Source organism: Natator depressus, chromosome 2, assembly GCF_965152275.1.
Source record: "Natator depressus isolate rNatDep1 chromosome 2, rNatDep2.hap1, whole genome shotgun sequence".
NCBI classification, from domain to species: Eukaryota; Metazoa; Chordata; order Testudines; family Cheloniidae; genus Natator; species Natator depressus.
Window position 1 is genome coordinate 107,688,077 of NC_134235.1, and position 21,526 is coordinate 107,709,602.

Genomic DNA, 21,526 nt, shown 5'->3' on the forward strand with positions numbered 1-21,526 from the left:
TCCATAAAATATTATTCTGCCTTGATCAGAATAATTTCAACCATGAAAAGGAATCAACACTTTTTCTTTCTTGCTTGGCAGAATGTAGACTACAGATTACACTTTCCATTAGCATTGTTCATGTTGTGGTTTTCTCTCTGAATTTGAGAAAGCCTCTCAACAGAGATGGAAAAAAACAAAGTATTACTGGGATGAAAGCAGAAGGTGCAAATGGCCAACAACATGGACCTGTGTAGCTAAGCAGGGTGATGTAGATACAGGGCCTGCTTGTGCTCCTGCTCCAGTTGAAGTCAGTGGCTAAAATTCTTAGAACAACATTTTCAAAAGTGGTCTTCAATTTTGGGTACCCCAATTTTGGAATTACACTTTGAGTCAAATTTTCAGAGTTGCTGTACAAGTACAGTTGAAGTCAATCAACACGGTTGAAAATCAGGCCCAACATGTTCAGGATGGGCACCCAAAAATGTAGGCATCATATATCAGTGGTCATTTAAAAAAACCACTTTGTTATCATTGACTTCATTGGTAATAGATGCTCATCATTATGGCAAAATTCTCTCCAAGCCACACATCAGATTTCAATTCTTTCAACATGCCCAGATTCCTACTGATTTAATAGGTTATCCATGCATGTGGAAAAGCAGAATATAAATCAGCATCTGCCAAACAGGCATAAAGAAAAGTCTGCCCTTAAACTTGTGCAGACTGCAGGTTATTACTAGGCTTGGCAGATTTCAATTTTCATTGTTTTAATCGTTTCAATGGATAATGTTAACATTTATTTTAACAATTTGGAGAAAAAAATCAATTTAAATGTTTGCAGATGTGCAAAGTTATGGGTTATATACTTTTTTCAATTTTCATCTATTTAAATTTTCAGTTGTGTCAGACAAAGGGGATCAGACAATTATTTAATGACAGTACAAGAGATACAAAAAAGTTAAAGCTTTCTAACCATTAAAAGACAGATTTTCAACATGACATGTCAAAACATACAATGTTAATATCCTTAAATAAAAACTAAAGCATTTTTCTTACTTTCCCTATCTGTAAATTTTGATGATAATTGATGGAAATATTCATCAGTTTGGGTATGAATGGTAAAATCAACATTTACCAATATTAACCCATAAACATTTAATTCTTTCAAGACTAATTATGAGTAATCTACATGCACTGCATTAGTTACAGCCCTGCAACCTTCACTAACCTATAACTAATTGGTATGGATAGCCTCAAGCACCTTCTGTGATTAAGTGGAAGCCCAGTGACTCCACCCCTGGAAAGCCCCAGAAAATACAGCAACACCTTTCAGTTTAGCTGTTGTGGATTTCTATAGCTTCTTAGGAACATTCGTTTGACTGAGAGTCTTGAGAGTGCCTGTGTGTTCTAACATTTAACATAATACATTTTTAAGAAGCAGTCACCTACTGCAACATAAAACAAAAGCCATCCTGTTTTTATCAGTGGAAGGGGTACAACACTGAGCTGTTGCTTTAGAAACAGTTTCTCTTTCCTGCTCAAGGGTTTTATAATTATCCGGACTCTCATTCGGCACACAAAGAGACTATGGACAAAACTACTGTCTAAACTGCCTTCTTTCTAATCCCAGCAAAGAGTAAACATGAGCCCTCTTCCAGCAACATGGTGTCTAAATCCATTGCCAAGACTTATTTACTAAGGATAGAAACTGGAGCTTCTGCAGGGGTCCTAAAATATGAGAAAAGCATTACATACTATGTGAAGGGTGCCAACATAGGAACAAAAGTATTGTAGACAGATTGGTCACCACTGTGACCTTGCACCCCATAATGCTTTATGGAAATATGCTTATGAAAGTAAATATGACATAACTGGAATATGTTTTATGCTAGATATGCCATGTAACATATCTCTGCAAAGGTTATGATCTACTGAATATATTCATCCTATTTGTATGCGTGTATCATTTTTGTACTCGAAGTTATGATTATTGGCTGTGTACTTGTTTGATTTTAGCCTTATTAAGGCATTTGGTCAGCTTCTTTAGAAAGGGATTTGAAAATTAAGTGACCAATCAAGAAACACTTAACAGACAATGGCTCTTGGAAGACTCCAATCCACATAAGAAGTCTACCTGAGAACGTTCAAGGTAGCATGTGAACAATGGCTGCTACCTGTAAGTTCTGAGTCATGCATGGACATGTGACTTGCCCATGTGACTCCAAAACTCCATCTTGTAGGGATTCCACACAGGGGAAGGGAGGGGTATCCACCCACAAGAGAAAGTCTATTTAAACCCCTTGGAGACCCCTCCATTTTGTCTTCAGCTGGCTCAAGAGATAGCCTCTCCACCCCCAAAGGATACCTGAAAGAAACTGGAACAAAGGACAGTAACCACTGGGGTGTGAGTGATTGCTGGACCCAGACTAGAAGGAGACTAGTCTGTAAAAAGAAGCTGACTGGAACACCTTTGAGGGTGAGATTCCATCTGTAATCACTTTCTTACTGTATTAGGCATAGGCTTGCATGTTTTGTTTTATTTTGTTTGGTAATTCACTTTGTTCTGTCTGTTATTACTTGGAACTACTTAAATCCTACTTTTTGTATTTAATAAAATCACTTTTTACTTATTAATTAACCCAGAGTATGTATTAATACCTGGCGGGGCAAACAGCTGTGCATATCTCTCTATCAGTGTTATAGAGGGCGAACAATTTATGAGTTTACCCCGTATAAGCTTTGTACAGGGTAAAACGGATTTATTTGGGGTTTGGACCCCATTGCGAGTTGGGCATCTGAGTGTTGGAGACAGAAACACTTCTTAAGCCGTTTTCAGTTAAGTCTGCCGCTTGTGGGACGTTGTTCAGACCTGGGTCTGAGTTTGTAACTGGCAAGCGTGTCTGGCACAACCAGGCAGGGTTCTGAAGTCCCAAGCTGCTTCCTGGTGGTCATTGTCTTGTAGGGAACCATATGGAGTTGGAAAGGAATTTGAGATGTCTCTATCAGGCAGACATAGGGATGAAAACTAATTTACATACCACATTATCAGGCATGCGCATCATACTAATATCTTAGCAAACCGATATCTGATCAGGAAGGAATGAACTGATACTAATATTTATTGAACACTGTCAGTGTTCAATAAATCCCAGACTTTTCAGCATTCTCTATGACACCCTGAATTTTCACACTTGTTTCTATTTTAATTAATGGTCAACTTCCACCTTTGGATTTGACCATGCAGCTCCTGCAATTAGTTGCAGTCCTGCAAAGAGGTGGATTTATTTCATCTCACAGACTGATAAAAGTAATATAATTCTCAGTAGTCTCCCACCTAAACTAGTCCTACTAAGCTTTGATTGCTTCCTATGTACATAAGTGGAAATGAAACTCAAGAGCCACCAGAACGCTTAAGATAAAGGGTAGGTTTGTGCTACAGAATCAATAATCATGTACATATGAGAGTGTGTTCAGGATCGGAAAGTACAGTCAGACTCAAAGTTTCCACAAGGGAAAATCCCTGCAAGGGAAATTTTAGAAGCAGAATGCTCTCCCACAGTCAAAGCAAATAAAATTTCACTTTCTTTTTCCATATCTTGCTTGGTTGCTGTCATGGCCCCTGCAGGCTGTCCGTATATTTTATTGTGAGGATGACAGACAACTGAGTTTATAAATATTTGTGGGGGGAAAGAGAGAAGGATTTGTCTGAGGCTATAACTATCCTAGGGGAAAAAAATCATATTTTGAAATGTGTTAACTAACTTGATACTAAACACAAATTAACACCCTAGTCTAGACAGGACCAAGTCATGTTTTAAAACATTTTAGCTAATGTGTTTTAAATGACAGTCTATACTAAGGGAAAAGTCTTGTTTAATGTCACGTTAGTTAAAATGTGTTAATTAAAACGTTTTAAAACTGAATGCTTTTTCCTCACGTAGACTTGAGCTAAGTGGAGAAATGTTTTTTCCAGCAGTAGCAACAAGGATACCTCTCATACCTGATTCCATCTCTTCTCCCTTGAGCAAGGATGTTATGATTGTTTACAGAAAAGGGTATAAATAAATTCCCAGATGAAAATTGACTTTGTTAAGAAAAAGGATTGGAACATATTCCCCTGTCAAACACTGTTAATAGAAATTATAATTTAAATTAAACACCACCTATTGCTTTTCATCCATGTATCTCCCAGTACAATACAAATGTGGTTAGGCATCATATCCCCATTACTCATTTAAAAATAAAAGCTCAGGTTAGGTAGAGTAAAGCTTGTAATATTTACCAGACGTCACACAGAAGCAATAACGCACAGAGATGAAAATATATGTATCATATTCAACTAAGTAAAAACATGGTAAAATAGCACAAGCAGGGCTAGCTTCCACAGGGGATTTCTAGAGGTGCTAAACATACAAAATTAGCTGCTTTTGAAAATCAGCGCATAAAACAATTGTGAAGGTTTTACGGTAAATCCCTTGAGTTCTGAGTGGACAAAAAGAACCTGAACCATTTTCAAAAATGTCAGCATCTTTTAAAGCATTATGATTCATAAATGCTTTCTGATGAATCTCAAACTTCCCCAAAAAGTCTGCCCTGAGAATGGGTTATACAATTTGTAAGGAAATAACTTGGTCAGAAAGTTAGAGGGGAGTGTCCGAATTGGGCTTCTGACAGAAACCATCTAAGCTTGTCTATGTGGGGAAATTTACAGGGAAAAATTTACTGGTATAATTATCTTGCTGTAGTTGTACTGGTGTAACTCCCCATGTGAATATCCATTTTCTGGAATAGGAGTGCCATATTCTGGCTTATGTTGCTTTCAGCACAAGATAAACTAAACCAGAAAAAATGGAATATGAGTGTCCACGTGGAGAATTTTAACAATACAACTACAGCTACATAATTATACCAGTCTCATTATGCCCGTAAATTTCCCCATGTAGACATGTCCTTAAAGCCTGGGCTATGGAGTCACCCTGGTGTTGTAATCTGAGGGTTTAACTATGGTTTCTGAAAAGGCAGTGAACACGCCTTGTCCTTGGCTGCACTTGCAGTTATACCATATTCAGCACTCACTGCTGACACCTATTGTCATCAGTGAGTAATTTTACTTTTCTGTTCAGTCCTATTCAGGAGAGGGGCAGGAAAGGAGACGTCATCAGCAAAAAAGAAAGGGGAAGTGGGGGAGCCCTAGCAGGATTAAGGGGAGGAGCCTTCACACTCCCACTCAGGGATTTTCCCTGCGTCTAGGGGACTTCAGACTCAAACTGTTTGGCTGGGACATACCCCGGCTGACGTTCTCTAGAGCTGTTTGCCTAGGGCTGGAAACAGCAGCTGCTTCACCTCTGTTCACACAGCTCCTCCTGCAAAGAACAAATCACAACTCCTCTGCAATCCAAGACAGCAGCAAGCCATGCTTTCGGCATACTACACCCAGCTTGTTATCCTGAGCAATGGTAAACATGATGCTTTCATTTTTAATTTTACTTCTCATTGATTTCTGCAGGGTGCATTTTGGCAGTAATTCTTCTGAAGACTGGAATGCTTAGGCCTCTCTTTTTAAAGATGATTTGTGTGTACCTGTGCTTGCAGTATGGTGTTTCGTTCGTGGGACTTCTGTGGCCATTCCAGAGGTTGCAGTGATGTGTACAGAAGAAACCCTGCTGCCCTGTGAAGCTCCTCGGGACCCACACGTCACCTATGAGGCAGTGTCCTGGCATAAAGTAAGGAAATATTACTGTGATTTATGAAGATTGTGCATTTTGTTTTGCTTTCCCACCTGCTTCTAACTTTCCTCATAGGAAATGCTTGGTTGTTTTATGGAGAAGCATCTTCCTGTCAGAGCAGTGGAGGCATGAAGGTAGCGTAGGCATTGCCTGCCGTGACTTGAGTCACATGCCATAGGATATTTACACACTGCTGTATGCAGATGATTGAGCATGACTCTTTAGGCATCCCTTGCCTGCTCACCAGCCCGCACTGTGTCAGAGTTCTGAGGATGCCCACACTGCTATTCTAGATATTCTGCTCTTCACAAGGCTGCATCTGTAATGTTGCTCCAGCCCTGGGCTAACCAATGTGCATTTGGTGCAGTTGCACAGACACCCCCATTTCAGGCCCCTCCCCCCCAACCACTAGAAAAAAACAACCCCCCAAACTGAGTGGTGCTGCAGCCCCCAGCACCTGCTCCAGTTTGCAACACCACTCGTTCACATTTGACCCAGTTGCTTCTTCCATGATGGAGGAGCGGCTGGGCCAAACCTGAGTGGTGCGGGGCCATGTGAGTGCGGGGTGGATGATGGGAGTGAGCAGAGTTGGGTGGCCAGCACCTGGAGGAGCCACCCTAGCTTGGGATGGGAGCAGAGCAGTGGGTGGGTGTCACTGGTGAACGGCCAGGAAGAGGTCCCTACGTACATAATAAAGATATATCTAAGTTAGTCAGAATTGTTCAGAATTTCTCTACTTGTCCATCAATAAATCTAAAGTCTTTCTACCTTCAGGTTTTTTCCTGAGGGGTTGGGCTGAGTGGAAGTGAGTGCTTAGAAGGGAGGGCCTTCAACTTGATGGGTTTGGAGAGTTTCAGTGATCCTTTTTTCCCCCATCTGCTTTTAAAGACTGAATAAGCAAATATTTTACTTATAAATATTTACTAATCAATTAATACCCCATGTTTCCATCTCTTTGCACTGGGAGCCTGTAAAATGGGGGAATTCCAACTGTGTGGGATGTTTCCCTTGATTCCCACCCTGGGGAAACATCTCTACAGGGCTTGGTCTGGTTTAGGTCTGTGGACCTGAAGAAAATGGACAGAGGCAGGCTAAGGGTGGAAGAAAACAGGGGGACAAACTGGCTCCCAAATGTGCAAGTTAAAACAGCCTGAGGCTCTATTAACTTGTGCTGCTTCCCATACTGCGGGCAGAAACCCTCCTACATGGGGTGAGGATCAGTTCTGATCAGTGGAGCACCAGGAAGCACAGCTCTTGCAGGAACTGTGCTTTCCAGAGCAGGAGCTGGTGGGGCCAGACAGCAGAACAGAACTGAGAACCATCATTGTGAGAGAAGAATTTTGAGGAAACACTGCAGGACTGATTCGCTGTACCTCTCTGATGGCACAAAGAAAGAGGATCTGGCCCTTGATGAAGACCACTGCATGCTCTCTCCTTTGGTTAACTGAGTGTTGCTCTCACCATCCACACCACTTTAAGGAGAACAAACAAATGACAGAGTGCAGCTAGGCAACCACATGTAGAATTAATCAGTTATTTAAAAAACAGCTACTGAAGGATTAATCAATGAACAACACATACGGCCCCCAAAGGGCTAATTAAAAAGTAATTCCAACAAATGGTATGAAATTTCAGACTGTAGAGTTCAAACAGCTGTTAGGCTAAATCTTTTGTACGAGGTCACTTTGAACTGTGCCGTAAATGCGAGCAATTAATCTTTGGCTTCTGCTGCTTTTTAAAAATGACGGATGATGATGTGCCTCTGCAGTTTGTGTGGAATTAATGCTTAGATAACACACCTCGCAGGACATCATTGCCTTTTCTTAATTATTGGAGCACTTTTAGATTTTTTTTTAAGATCTCTTTAAAGAAGATATTTTAGAATACCAGGGTTTTCAAGTTTTATCTTAAAAAACCCTTAATAATAATATTCTAGTGCAAAAACCAAATAAATATAATACGGGAGTACTAAGTACTACAGCTATGTCCAATGTGCTAAAGTCTCAATCCTGCACGTGAGTACACATACGCTTAACGTGGCATGCATGAATAGGCCGTTGAAGTCAATCAAGCTACTTGTGTGTAAAGTCAGACGTGTGTAAGGGTTCATAGGCTCAGGGCCTAAGTCAGTTAGCTCAAGTGCAAGGGTTTTTATTCAAAAAGACTTACAGTAGTGGGGCCTAGTGGATCAGGCACTAGGCAGAGTGCCACAAGCTCCTTGATGTTATTCCTGGCTTTGTCACAGATTTGCTGGGTAAGTTACTGAAACTACACTTTCATAACTGGGACCTGCATAAGGGTGATCTGATCTTCCTGGGATGCTGAGCACCCACAAGTACAGACAAGTCCTCTGGAGGGGTAGGTGCTCAGCATCCGTACAATCAGGATACTTCTATTTAAGCGGCTAAAACTTTAGGGAGCGAACTAGTGAAATTGTGGCTTTGATCTCTCCATGTCTCATCTATAAAATAGAAGTGTGGATAATAAAACTTTATCCACCTACCTCTTAGGGCTCTTGTTTGTATAGAAATTTGAACATGTGAAGCATTTTGTAAGGGCTAAGAGCCATTCTTTTACTTTCAATTAATTTTAAACAGGACAAGAAGATATACACATTAAATTCTAGTCGATATTTGGCTGTTTTATTTGTGCTTTAGCTAGGAAAAACCTGATCTAAAAGTAAGTTTTGTTAAAAGGGGAAAAGCTTTTATTTAGCTGGGGGAAAAACTCTTAATGCTCTAGCTCTTTCTTGTATAATGTAAAAATGAGGCAAAATGCTTTGGACAAGTATCCAAAATACATATCTGATAACATATTTAAGTTAGTTTTTGTCTGATGCCTTTACATAAAGCACAGAGGGTCAGTTTCTATCCCCATTTATACCCAATTAGAGCTGAGCAAAAAATTTCCATCAAAATCTTGGAAAAATGCCTTTTTGACTACAAGAAATTTTGGGGTTTTTTTGCTTGAAAAACATTTTTTTCCCCTGAAAAATTCTAAATGAAAAATTTCAATTTTTTTCTTAAGAATTTAATTGCAGTAGGAAAAAAAAACACCACACTTTCACTTTATTTTTAAAAATATTTTACACTGGGTAAAGGAGGGGGGAAAAAAAAAAGGAGAAAATGGATTTTTTCCTCCCGATAAAAGAAAATCTTTCAAAACGTCAAATTTTTAAAAAAGGAATTTAGTGGCAAATTTCAAATTAAATACAATTTTTTAATTTTGAGGGGGGTTAAGTTTCACAAAATATACTTAACTTTTCTAGATGAGTTCATGACTCAGTTTTGCCATCTGGGCACAACACTGGGTTGTTGTTGGGGCTGAGGAGAAGGGTACACTCTCGGGTGAGCAGTGGAGCATGTGTGCAAAGAGTACCTTACCTTCTCCAAATCTGGGCAATGTGTGATGGGTGGGGCAGAACAATGGCTCCTCCTCATCCCAGCAGCCTTTGTGTGCTGCATGTCCTCTGGACACAGGGATGGAGAAGTCTCTGTGTTTCAGAAGGGTGTGAGGATGAATCCGCTCCTTTCATCTTTCCTCCCCATATACACTGTGCACCATTGTAAGGCCCAGAGCACACTGAGTTTGCCTGGGTGTAACTGAGAGCAGAATGCACCGTCACATGGAACTCTTCTCTTGAAGTGAATTTACTGCCGTGCTAGGGAAGGGTAATAAATTCAGAGCGCTAAATAATAGTTCTCTTCACTAAGAGCTAGATTCTGCCAGGGGCAGAGTTCTCCAGTGGGTTTTTAAGAACTTTGCTGGATTGGGACCAGACTACACATGGGCCAGAATCTGTGACCAATACTCACACTGGGTAATACTTTGAAATCAGTGGGACTACTCACCATCAATAAGCTGGGGGGGGGGGGGAGAAGGGGCAGACTCTGGCTCAAATTAGGTAAAGCATAATAGCAGTAGAACAATCTTATTTTATATGCTGCCCCTCCACTAATAAGCCTAAGCACTGAATGGGAAAAAACATTTCTTCCTCATTCTGTCCTTGATCTTTGCGGCAAAAGTTCATAAGAAACCCATTAGTGCCAAGTGACCACGAAGGTGTTTTCGTGACACCAACATTTATCCATTAGGTAGTCTCAGTTCAGTTCCAGCTCATTCTGTATTAGCCACTGGACACTACACACTTGACATTTAAAAAAAATTACAAGAAGGAATTTATTTTCATATTAAGATCAACAATTTATTTAACAGCAAAAAAATTCAAGTTTGTTTATTATTCATAGTGAATTTTTAAATGAAACCATTTCCCCAAATGATCCTACACTCAGAAAAACAATACATTAATAGTAACACACCCACCTTGATTATGACATCAGCCTTGGAGCAATACCATTTTGCATGTAATAAAAAGCTGTTTTTATGATGAAGGAAAATGATATTGTCAATTTAATGTAGCCAGGAACCAAGGTACCATTTTGCTTAAGGAGAGTACTATGAAAGAAAGCCATTTGATGAGACTGGAGGGGGTATGTTAACTGAATAGCCATTTTCTTTCAAACATATCTAATAAAATTAAGTTTAGTTGATTATTTTTCCCCAAAGCGCAGGGAGTTGTGTGTAGGACCTCTGCACTGGGTGAATTTCACTCTTGGTTAATGTCAGCTAAGTTAGATGACGTTATAGTTTGTTTTCTAAAGAACAGCTAAAAAACCCATTTTCTATCTGTGATCTAGAGAACAATTCTTGTCCCATACTGCACCTTGTTTGGTTTGCTGAAAGAAAGTCTATTACAGAATATTTGCTGAAAGTGAATTTAAAATTTAGAATCACAATTATTCTCCCCTGATTCTAAGAATTACATTCATCCAGTCAGAGAACAGAAGCACATTATGTAACCTATATGTTCAATCAATTTTTGGATATCAAATATTCACAAACAACACCTTGTAAACAAGCTACAGATCAAGAGCTATTTGTACAAATTATTCATCAAATTTAAATAGTGAACACATTTGAGAATATGGCAATCTGTATGGATAATTCAGAGACAGAAAAAACACAACATTTATTTGGTAAATTATTCATTACAAATTACTTACCCAGCTCTAGTAATTACAAATTACTGTAAGGAACTAATTTTTTGGAGCAAAGTACTCTTTACATTGTGGTTTCTCGCCATTTTTCTCGCCTGTCTCCAGAGAAGACAAAAGGCCTCAAATTTTGCTGTCAGCTAAACTGGTGTAACTCCTGAATAATTCCATCAAAATAATGGAATTAGTAAGGATTTACACCAACGTAAGAGTAAAAATTTGCCCTAGAGAATTATTTTAAAGAGGTAAGAAGTCTTGCAGCTCTTAAGCCCTGTCTACATTGGCTCCCCAGTCATGTTTATGAACAGTGTTTAAGTACAGTTCTAACTGAACAGTGCTTAAGCATGGTATGAATGGTGCCAAGCTACATGAAAAACCATTAAAAAAAACGGATCTAGTCTAGAACATCTAAAGATGGGTTTAAGAGAGTTCAAACATAGCAGTAGGGAGAGCCTAAGAAACCCAGTACAGAAAGGGGCCCAAATCCAATGTTTCGGAGAACCAAAGATTTAAAATGATTTGCAGAAACAAAACAATAGTCAATCAAGTTTGATATATGCCCTGGAGAAAAGACAACCTTTCCTTTTCGTGAGCCATTGATTTGTATTCATGTGCTGATTCAAGTTGTAGTTGGGTTGACTCAGCAGTTTTTGTCTTCCATCCTATTTCCCCGCTTGTAAAAAAGGCACTAAATTATATTTTGTTAGGACTAGAATTTGGAAAAAATGCATACAGCTTCATGGGTGAATCCCCATGTGTTGATTGCCTCTTACCCCAGCATTTAAAGTAGCGTGCTTTTCCTCATTGCCATGAAGGTGATGAACAACAACAAAGAGCAAGCTGTCTGGGTGGTTCTGAAAAGCTGGAAGCCTGTCAGAAATGTTGTCCCCAGGCCAAAGTAAATAGGACAATAAAAATAAACTCAAAATTCTTTCGTTGTTTAATTTATTTCAAGCAGAGAGGCAGAAGAACACTGCCTGCAGGTCCCTGTTTCCCAGCAAAATTCTTGCTTCAGTAATTCTCAGCAGCCAGCATGCTAATGAATCAATTTTTATGTAAATAAGTTCAACATTATATATTTCTATGGGTTCCAGAATGATTCATAATGTGCCTTTTGGTTCTGAAACCTTGTAAAGGAATTACAAGAAAAAGGGGTATAGGTAAAGCCCAACTCTCTTCCGTGATCCTAAGTGCTTATCAAGAACATTCAACGCTATGTAGCTCTATCAACAGTGGTAGCTCTACAACATGGGGTTGAACTGAAACACAAATCTAGGCAAAACACATTTTGAGGCTGATTAAAGAAGAAAGAACAGGATGGTTTGTATGTGTGCGGATTGCAGCCACTTACAGTGTCCTGAATCAACATCCGCTGACTGTGTGTAGAATTAATTAGACATACCCCATGTCATCCACCTTATGCTGTGCAGTTGTGGCATCACCTGGAGAAAATTTGGCATGGATTAGTATTGGATTATCATGGGAACCTGATGTGTTAAATGTTCTGTCTAGCAAAAGTTTGCTAAGTATCATGGGAGGAGGCCAAATGATGAAGTAGCATTTTGGTGACTTTAATTAGGTTTGGGAAAAATAAGTTAGTAGTAACGTAGACATGTGTTTAAGAGACAACATGACTGCTGCCTTGCCTCTGAATATTTTGTTGATTTTATTTTTAATGACTGTGGGCTATGCAGAGAGACTATTCAAATCCTTAAATTCCTTCAGATCTTTTTCTGCTAATTTCACAATTAAAGAGGATTTTAATATATATATATATATATATATATATATATATACACATATACACACACACACATATATATACATACACACACACAGATATATAAAATATTATATATAAAATAAAGACTGCAAAGAGAAATTATTTAGTTAAAGCATCTGAGGAAAAATAGAATCACTGATGAATGTGATGTCTTTTTATGCAAAGGCTCTAAAACTACCACCAGATGTCCCTGTAGCCTAAAACATGTAGCAGTGCTGGTATGCTGTACCCTCAAGTGTGAGTGACACTGAGAACTGTATTTTCCTGTGTTGAAAAGGAGACCGCATGGAAATAAAGGAAGTACAAAAATAATAATTGTAAAGTAGAGATGGGCCAAGACCGGAACCATTTATGTGAATATTCCTTTCTCCCAACATTTAGAGGTTTGGATAAAACAGGATCTGGATCCAAATCATGATCAGAGTTTCCATAAATGAGGGAGGAACTGTAGGTGGTGAAGCTACCTGTTTTTTAAAAAAAGTATATTATGTATGTACAGACCATACAGCGGGTATATTTACACTTCACACTAAACCTGGGTCTGTGAGACCAGGTTTGTAGACTCAGTGTTTCCAAACCTGCGCTTGACCATCCACATGGCATTATAAATCTGAGCTTACAGTTGCTGGACCACGTTTCACAGCTGTGCTAACGCAACCATACTGCATTATGCAGACCTTCTGACACGGGTTTGCAGCTTGACCTGCATCCACACTGCAAAATAGCAAGGCTTGGATGCAAGTCTCAGCAGGACATGAGCACTGACCCACCCCCCTAGGGCATGAGTCCTAGAACTCTGCTGAATGTTTGCTGACCCAAGTCAGACTGATTTGTGTGTAGATGGAAGGGAGGTTTGGGCTCAAATCTAAGTCAGGGCCTGGGTTTAGTGTGTGCAGTGTAGACATACTCAGGGTGCTTTGGTGAATGTAAACTGAAATCATCTTACTCGTTTGTCTCTCTCTAGTGATAATTCTACTATTTTGGAGTTCTATAGTCATGCCTTACACCAGACCATCTCAAAGAACTTTAGAGCTAAAAGTGAATCCTACCTCACAACACCCCTGTGAAGTAGGGAAACATGATTATCTCCATTTTACAGATGGAAGAAATGAGACATCAAATGGCAAAGTCATTTGCCTAAGGTCATACAGGAAGTTAGTGTCAGGCCAAGACTAGAACTCATGGACCTTGTTTAGTTCTCATTTGCACCAGCTTTTGGTTAGCATAATTCCATTGACTTCAGTGGCGGTTCTCCCAATTTACAACAGCATAAGAAAAGAATAAAGCATCCTATCTCCTGATTCCCAGTCCTCTGCCTTAACAACAAGACCATCCAACCTTTCCACTCACTATTTGCTGACAGGGAAATCAGAAATTGTACAAGATGACGTACAAGAATCTACATAATTATCTGAAACTTATATGTAAAATTTTAAAAGGAGTGTTCTAATTGGGTAGCCGAGATACTATGAGAGCAGGACCTGTATTTTAGGGCAAAGGGATTGACAGCCAGAGTGGCTTTCTGTATTGCATTATAGGCAATTTTGCATTTCATTAGAGAGCTAGGACCAAATGCACACTTGATGGAAGCATGTCAATTCCATTCATTTCACTGAAGTTGATCCAGTCCCACCAGATCTGTATCTATTCCTGTACTAGAAGTATAGATCCCGATTTCCATATATACCACTCTGGCAGTAATAAAAGGTCTTAAAATGCTTAAGTCCATGTGACAAGGTCAAGGCCCTGCAACCTGTAAAAGGTTAACAGGCCCTCCTTGCTTGGGTGGAGTGTAACAGGAAGGGGAAGTTGAGTCAAAGGTGAATTAAGGGAAGAAAGTGCCTTCTTCCCTTCTGCTGGTTCAAATGGGGAAGGCCCCTGGGAATTATTGCATGTGCTCTTCCTTTTGTGGATAATAAGCCCTGAAGAAGGGAACTTAAAAGGACAGATTTGGAGCTTTAATCACTGGCCATGCCTCCTTCCTGATCAGCGCCATACCCCTATTAGGGAGCTCTTACAACTCCCTAGCACAAGGAAGGCTGGCTGCAACAGCCCTCTCCCTCCTCCTCTACGGACCTCTACTAGGGTCTCTGTTAGCTTCCTAGGGGGTGAATTTATCCCACAGCCTTCTATTGTATTGTAGTTCCACTGGATATATATCCAGATTAGATAGATTAAGAAACCATGTTGAATAGTTGCATGTTTGTGTGTATGCACGCACACACATTCTTAACCACTGGAAATGTAGATAAAACTCATGATGGGCAGGATCACTTCATTTGCAGGCAGAAAATATTATACCATCATCCTGGAATTTTTCCCCTTCAAATATATTGTGCATTTTCTTTTGTAAACAAAGATTGTGTTTGTATAAAATATCATTCCCCTAAAATTGAGGAAAGCCAGCAGATTATGCTCACTGTAGCTTTATCAATAAAATATGTTGGTGTTTTCCAGATCGTTGGAAATGGTGAAGAACTGGAAGAGATGGTACGGAAGACCCTTGAGAATGGTGTGGAATATTACTATCCAAAAGAACTTAATGGATCCTTGCAGCTCTCTAGTGACACCTCATATTCCTTGAGAATCACAAACACTACTAGCCACAACAGTGGGACATATGGGTGCAACTTGTGGGCACCAGCTGGAAAACACAACCAAAGTGGCACCATCATATTAAAAGTAACAGGTATAGTAGGGTATTTGACTTCTTCATGCTTGATATGGCAATTTAGTGATTAAAGACCATTTCAAGATATGTTTTACTTCAAAGGTGAACAGAGGTACCAATACATCTTTAAAACATCTCATTTATTTTATATTTCAGGTTGTACTGAACGATTAGATGAAAAATTTAAAAAATACAGAGCAGAACTTTTATTGCTGTCCTGCCTTGGGATTTTTTACTTGCTGCTCATCTTTTTTACCTGTGTAAGTAATGTTTTCTACATGTTTGCCTTTGCCTTCTCAAAATATTTCATTTACCAATAGAAGGTGGTTTCCATATCTACTTTATGGCCAAATTCTGAATTCCTTGTATGCCCAAAACTTCCGTCAAAGTCACTGAGAGATTTGGGTGCACAAAGAATGCAGGATTGAGTCCTCAATAGATAAAGTATTTATTCACTCCATACACCAGTTTGACTCACTACATACGGTCCTTCCGGAGCACCATCAAGTGCTCATTTCTGCTCCCAGTTATGCCAAGTATAGATTCAGAGTAAGGCCATTAACTTCAGTGGATGCTCTCAGCAAACACAACGTGGCAACTGGAAATACAATTTGTCCAAGAATGAGGTACAGACCTACAGGATATCTGCTCCATTTATTATGTTCCCCAGTGTGATGGACTGCATATTGTCCAACCTGCACACTGAGATCCTGATACTTCCCTCACTGAAATCCTTGAGATTTTTGCCTCAGTTTCCTTATCTGTAAAATAGGGATGATTACTTCAGAGGGATGCTGTGAATCTTAGTATTTGCCATTATATGTCTGTAAAGCATTTTGAGATCACTGGATGTGGAGCAGTATAGAAGTAGAAAGTAATATTATACACCAAAGGTAATGAAATCAGTAGTTTGCAATTGACCATGAATTACAGCTCATTGAAAGCAAAATACAAAAGCCACTTCTTTGACCTGGCTGCACACAGCACCACCACTTGTAATACCACCCCAGACAAAAACAAAAAACAAACAAACAAACAAACAAACAAACAAACAAACCCCAAACCAAAAAAACCTAACTAAATAAACCAACCTGAAAAAACAAGAATACCATGCAATGTAAACTTTGGTCCTTACTATCAGGAGGGAAGAGCGAGAGTGAAATATATTTTTCTCCGCACACTTAACTTTGAGATGGTTATGGGGATCTGGAGAGAGTAGGCATGTTAGAAGCTAGCTAGACAGGAATGGGATGAAACATTTATGATACTAGTGAAACCATTCCCTATGGCAGAAAAACCAGGAAGTCTATAGTTCATCACCTTGAGGAGGCAAGTCCCTCAAGTTTTAAGTGCTAATTAGATTTTTCAGTAATGGTTCTATTCTTCCCCACCCCTTTGGGAATCTTACATGAGAGTTTTGGTGCGTTTTACTAAAAACCCCAAACCCTCCACCATTCACTTTTAAAGTTTTCTTGGCTAAATTTTATTGGTATTATTGTCATGTTCAGTGACACAAATCATAAATGCTATCTGATTGGAGAATTATCTGCAGCTAAAAGTAGCTTTTCATATATCTTCAGGGAGCAATTAAACTCATGTCTGCCTGTTTTTTAGATTGACAGTTTCTGCCAGTAATTTGTGCCATTCAGAATAAAGTTTGACAAGCTAAATCTTGTAGAAATTTGCTAAGATGAAAGTATGAAAGCAAGTATATCACTCATTAAAAAAAGATGCCCCCATTTTGTTCAATGTCTCTAATGTGGCTCGTGCTGGTTGTACATATTACACATATTACAACTGTAAATTTTATTTGCAGTTGAAGTTTTGTGATTTAAAAAAAATGAACCTTATGCTGGAGGTGACCATCCTGATGAAAAATTACATGCGACACTCTACTAGCATGGGAGCCCAATCTCAGGGAGACTAAATCAGCTTTCATCAATGTTTAATATTGCCTTAATCTTAGCAAAGAACTTTTCTATTTAATATGTCTGTTAAATTCTTATAAGCCTCATTATTCCTGAGCGTTTAACAGCCATTGAACTCAATGGCAATTTTGAGTGTGGATCGATGGGAGGATTGGGACTTTAATAAGATTTATACTTCACAATTTGATGAAGATATTTCAGACTTTAACTGGCATACAAGTCAGGTGAAAACAGGTTTGTGATCCAACACTAGATTGTCACTTTTCAAAAAGATTACCAAACGGAGGCCCATTTTCACCAAAGCCTGTAAATTTAAAATAAGGTTCTCGGTTTCCCTGTGGTATCTAGGTCTTCTTATTATGTGATACTTCAGATAAGTGGGTAAGCAAGACAGTTGAAAATTTTCCTTTTATTGGTGAGCCACAGTTTGGTGAGAAATGAATAGAGAAGGTGTTCCAATTAATTGTGGTTAGAGCTGAGCAAACTCTTAACAGTAATTTTAATGTATAATCCTTACTTTAAAAATGTATTTAAAAAAAGAACAAATTAACATCAAGTGATCCTTTTCTTTGCTTTTTTTAGACATGCCTAAAAAAAGAGAACATGCTTCCAGGTTACCATAAACACAGAAGAGAACAGAAACACACACTTATCCTTGTCAGTGCACAAGAAAAGAAGATTATCCAGTGTTTAGGAAGCAACAGCACTTGCAAAAATGGACCTAATTTGAGTTCTGGCCAAGTTGATGTAGTTTAAGAAACCATGGGCTCATTAATAAACACGTCATGAAGATGGATGGTTGGGCAGCATAGAGAGGAAATAAAAGCTAACATACTGCCTCTTCAGGGTAGCCTGATAGCTTGGGTAATCTGTCAAATACCTGCTTGTGCTGGACAAGTCTTCAAAGAGCATCTTCATACGGTACCCTAGCTGTTGAATTTAAGGTGACTAACAAATACTCAGTGCCGCCCTACAGCTTTGTTACAAGGCTACTATAACGTTGGCGTGTGCTCCATTTCAATTCATTATAGCCTCTCTCAGAACAAGATGGGTATTTCTACCATCTGAAAACTACGTTACAGAGAGGATTGGACAGTGTTAATTTAGGGGATTAAGTTATCGACTGAACTAATATCTCGGCTCTTTTAACAGTCATGCACTACTGCTGCTGCAGTACAATTTTTCAGAAAGCTAAGCATATAGGCCTCACTCTCCTCTGGACGGTGAGCTCTTGTTTTTGATGGCATTCGCTACCATGACTGTGAAGTATGGCTACATAAGCATCCTGGAGTTTCACCAAAATCGAGCAGATTTTTATTTTTTGGGGGGTTAATCTCAGAGTGATTGATGGACAGAGATGTAAGAGAAATAGACAACATCCTGGAAATCTTTCCCTAGTATGCAGACCCTTCCATTAGTGCAAGGAGTGCAGATAAATAAGAGGCTCGTCAGTGATTTCCCAAGAGCACCTTTACTTGAGAGAACATTTATATGTATTACCCATACATACACACACATACACACTGCTACAAATTTATTATGCTTTTTAAACACACCACATCAGTGAAGAAGCACATGCTATTCAGAAGACTTATAAACAGATGGATTTTTCTATGGTTTTATAAAAAAACATGAGACTGAATTTATCTCTGGTTTAAATCAGTGGAATTACACTAGGGCAAATAGGGCCTGTGGTTTGTAAAATCAGTCATCTGTGGGGGGTTTTAACCTGCCCTTGGAATATACTGAGAAAGCCAAGGGATATGAGAGGAGAGCACCTACTTTTGGCTGCTCATGGTGTATATGGAATATATAAAATGAGGATGTGAGGAAAGCTAAGTTCAGGTATCTCTAGGGAAAGGAGACCTGTCACCTTGAACCAAAGAGAGCAAGGGAGGTTCCAGACCTCAGATGATGGAATCTGAGAGAACAGAACTTCCCTCACTAGCTTGCCTGCATGCAAGTTCAAGTAAGAATACAATTTAGAGGAATTCTAGAAGTTTGTGCTTGAGGTTTGAATCTGTGAAATGAAGAGCATAACAGGATAGATTCACAATCACTTAACAATACCATTAAAATAATTGTATAAAAATTGGATTCAATAATTATAAAAGCTAATTGATGTAGTATAATTTTTAAAAGGGATTGTAATTCTAAATTGTGTAAAGAAGACTATCCTTTGACTGTATTGAAGGTTTAATGGGAGGAAAGCACAACTGCGTCACTCAACAACGCCCCTTTTGCCAATTAAAGTTCTGCACCAATTGAGTTTCAAGGGAATTCTGTTCAGTTGTTGGCCGGAAGGACGGTGGGGGTGCAGGACTGAATGTGTTATTTATTTGGTACATGCTAGATTACCACCACACATTTGCTTTTATGTAATTAATTTTACATATAAATTCATGTACTGTAAGTGAAATTAAATTCAGAGGTAACCTACCTACCTGTATTCCTGTGTGCCATGTATTGTAAATAAATTGCTCCATAGCAACTGTGGTTTATTTTACATCTGGTACATTTAACAGATTAAGATGCCTGACTCTGTGTGTGTGTGTGTGTGTGTGTAAAAACTGATTATTTCGTGTATTTCCAAGTGGTTAAAATTATTTATTTACTCCTCAAAGTTCAATTTTAGGTAAATTAAACCTGTTCCGTCGCTAATAGAGAAATGTATCCCCCCTAATTTTACTCCATCAATGCCCACTTTTAAATGCAGGGCGCCAGTAAAAGTGATATGAACGTTTAGTAGGTGATAGAGTGGATTGGACATGAATACATACAGATAAAAGAAACTATTTAAAATTTCATTCTTTTGCCATTCTAATTAGGTTTAGTTGCATGCAAACCATGATATTGAATAACACAAGCCTCTTTACTGACCCTCCTAATGGCCCCAGGTTCCATACATGTTGAACAAGAAAGGTGATAAGAAGAAACCCAATGAGATAGACTTTGGGGTGGACCAGCAATTGCCCCGCTGGACCTCTGAGAAAGAAAGGAAGAGCTATTCCATCTCTCCCTGAGATGTCAACAAAACTCCACATATCAAAGGCACATGGTAGATCTAAAAGAATCAGTATGGACAACTGATCATCATCCCTCCTCAAGAATCAATAATAAACCAACCCAGTAGATCATGCTCTTCTTCTTGAAATCTTGTCCACCTTTGGCTTCTGTGACACTGTCCCCTCTTGGTTCTCCTCCTACCTCTCTAATTGTTCCTTCAGCATGTCTTTTGGAGGATCCTCCTCATTCACCCTCCAACGATCTGTAGGAGTTCAACAAGGCTCTATATGCTTGGTCTCCTTTTTTCCCCCTCTACACTTTATTTCTGGGTAATCTCATCCACAAACACAAGTTCAGCAGTAATTTAAACACCAATAATACCATCATCTCAATGCTGATGGCTCACAGATTTACCTCTCTGCCTCTAAAATCTCAGCTTGTCTCTCTGACATCTCCTCATGGATGTCTAGCCATCAGCTCAAGCTAAACATGGCTAAAACAGAGCTCCTAATCTTTCCCCCACCAAGTCCTCTCCGCTACTTCCTTTCTTGAGCACTGTCAACAACGCTGCCATCCTGCCTCCCACTGAGCTTGTAACCTGGACATCATCTTCCACTCAGACCTCTCTCTAGATCCTCACATCCAGGCTATATCTAATCATGCTGATTCTTTGTACATATGACCGCTAAGAAACAACCATTCCTATCTATCCACAGGGCTAAAATTCTCAGGCTTTCAATATCTCTTGATACTGCCACACCCTTCTCTCTGGCTTTGACAAATGCTATCTTGCCCTGCTCGTATCCATTCAGAATGCTGCTGCAAAGCTCGTTTTCTGAGTCTGTTCCTTTGGCCATGTCACCTGTCTCTTTGCATCTCTCCACTAGTTGTGAATCCCTCCACTGTAACAAAATAAGCCGCTTGTGTTCACTTCAAAGGTCCTTCACAGTCAGTCCCCACCTGACCTTCATCTCTCCTTCACTATCGACTCCTGCCATCAATCAGCCCATGATGCCAATACAACAATAATAAAACAGAAGATCAGTCTAGGAGCCTAAAGCTTGCTAAGCTATTAAGACCTGAGGGCCAGGCAGAATCACAACCAAAATGTATGACCAAAGATGGTAATAAGACTCAGAAACGAAAGATATTTTAAGATCCGATTCGAAAGTCCCTCTCACGGTAATCTAAATAGTGTATGAATTTCAGAAGGTTAAAGGACGATCCTGAAAAGATAGGAGTTGCCTTATTCTACTGTTAATTGAATTGTCTCGTTAGACTGAAACCCCCCCGCCGGTAAGGCAACTCCCATCTTTTCATGTACTATATATGTGTATATAAACACACACACACACGTCTGGCTATATGTATATAGC

General features: G+C 39.3%; 2 protein-coding genes across 3 annotated transcripts in view; one reads left to right on the plus strand and one right to left on the minus strand.

The window, feature by feature from the left end:
- RNF182 (ring finger protein 182) overlaps window positions 1–7,162 on the minus strand; it is a 61,384-nt gene extending 54,222 nt beyond the window's left edge. The window contains exons 1-2 of the mRNA XM_074944817.1: window positions 7,082–7,162; window positions 5,563–5,695 (exon numbers count right to left, since the gene is read on the minus strand). The gene's annotated coding sequence lies outside the window, so the exon portion shown is untranslated. The remainder of the gene's footprint in view (window positions 1–5,562; window positions 5,696–7,081) is intronic.
- Window positions 5,184–17,972, plus strand: CD83 (CD83 molecule). Of its 2 annotated transcripts, XM_074944820.1 has the most exons (5): window positions 5,184–5,438; window positions 5,575–5,705; window positions 15,003–15,234; window positions 15,373–15,476; window positions 17,727–17,972. In XM_074944820.1, exons 1-5 carry the CDS (start codon window positions 5,396–5,398, stop codon window positions 17,898–17,900), a joined length of 684 nt encoding a protein of 227 aa, XP_074800921.1. In that variant the 5' UTR covers window positions 5,184–5,395; the 3' UTR covers window positions 17,901–17,972. The 2 variants fall into 2 exon arrangements, with proteins under 2 accessions (XP_074800921.1, XP_074800922.1); XM_074944821.1 differs by lacking the exon at window positions 15,373–15,476 and having other exon boundaries at window positions 17,727–17,904.
- The last annotated feature ends 3,554 nt before the right edge of the window (window positions 17,973–21,526 follow it).

What these genes read in the sequence shown, in the direction of transcription:
- CD83 (XM_074944820.1), top strand. Translation starts at nt 5,396, where the DNA reads ATGCTTTCGGCATACTACACCCAGCTTGTTATCCTGAGCAATG. An exon ending in GCTTGTTATCCTGAGCAATG is followed by an intron (nt 5,439 to 5,574) that starts GTAAACATGATG and finishes CTGTGCTTGCAG; the next exon opens with TATGGTGTTTCGTTCGTGGG. An exon ending in CATCATATTAAAAGTAACAG is followed by an intron (nt 15,235 to 15,372) that starts GTATAGTAGGGT and finishes TTTATATTTCAG; the next exon opens with GTTGTACTGAACGATTAGAT.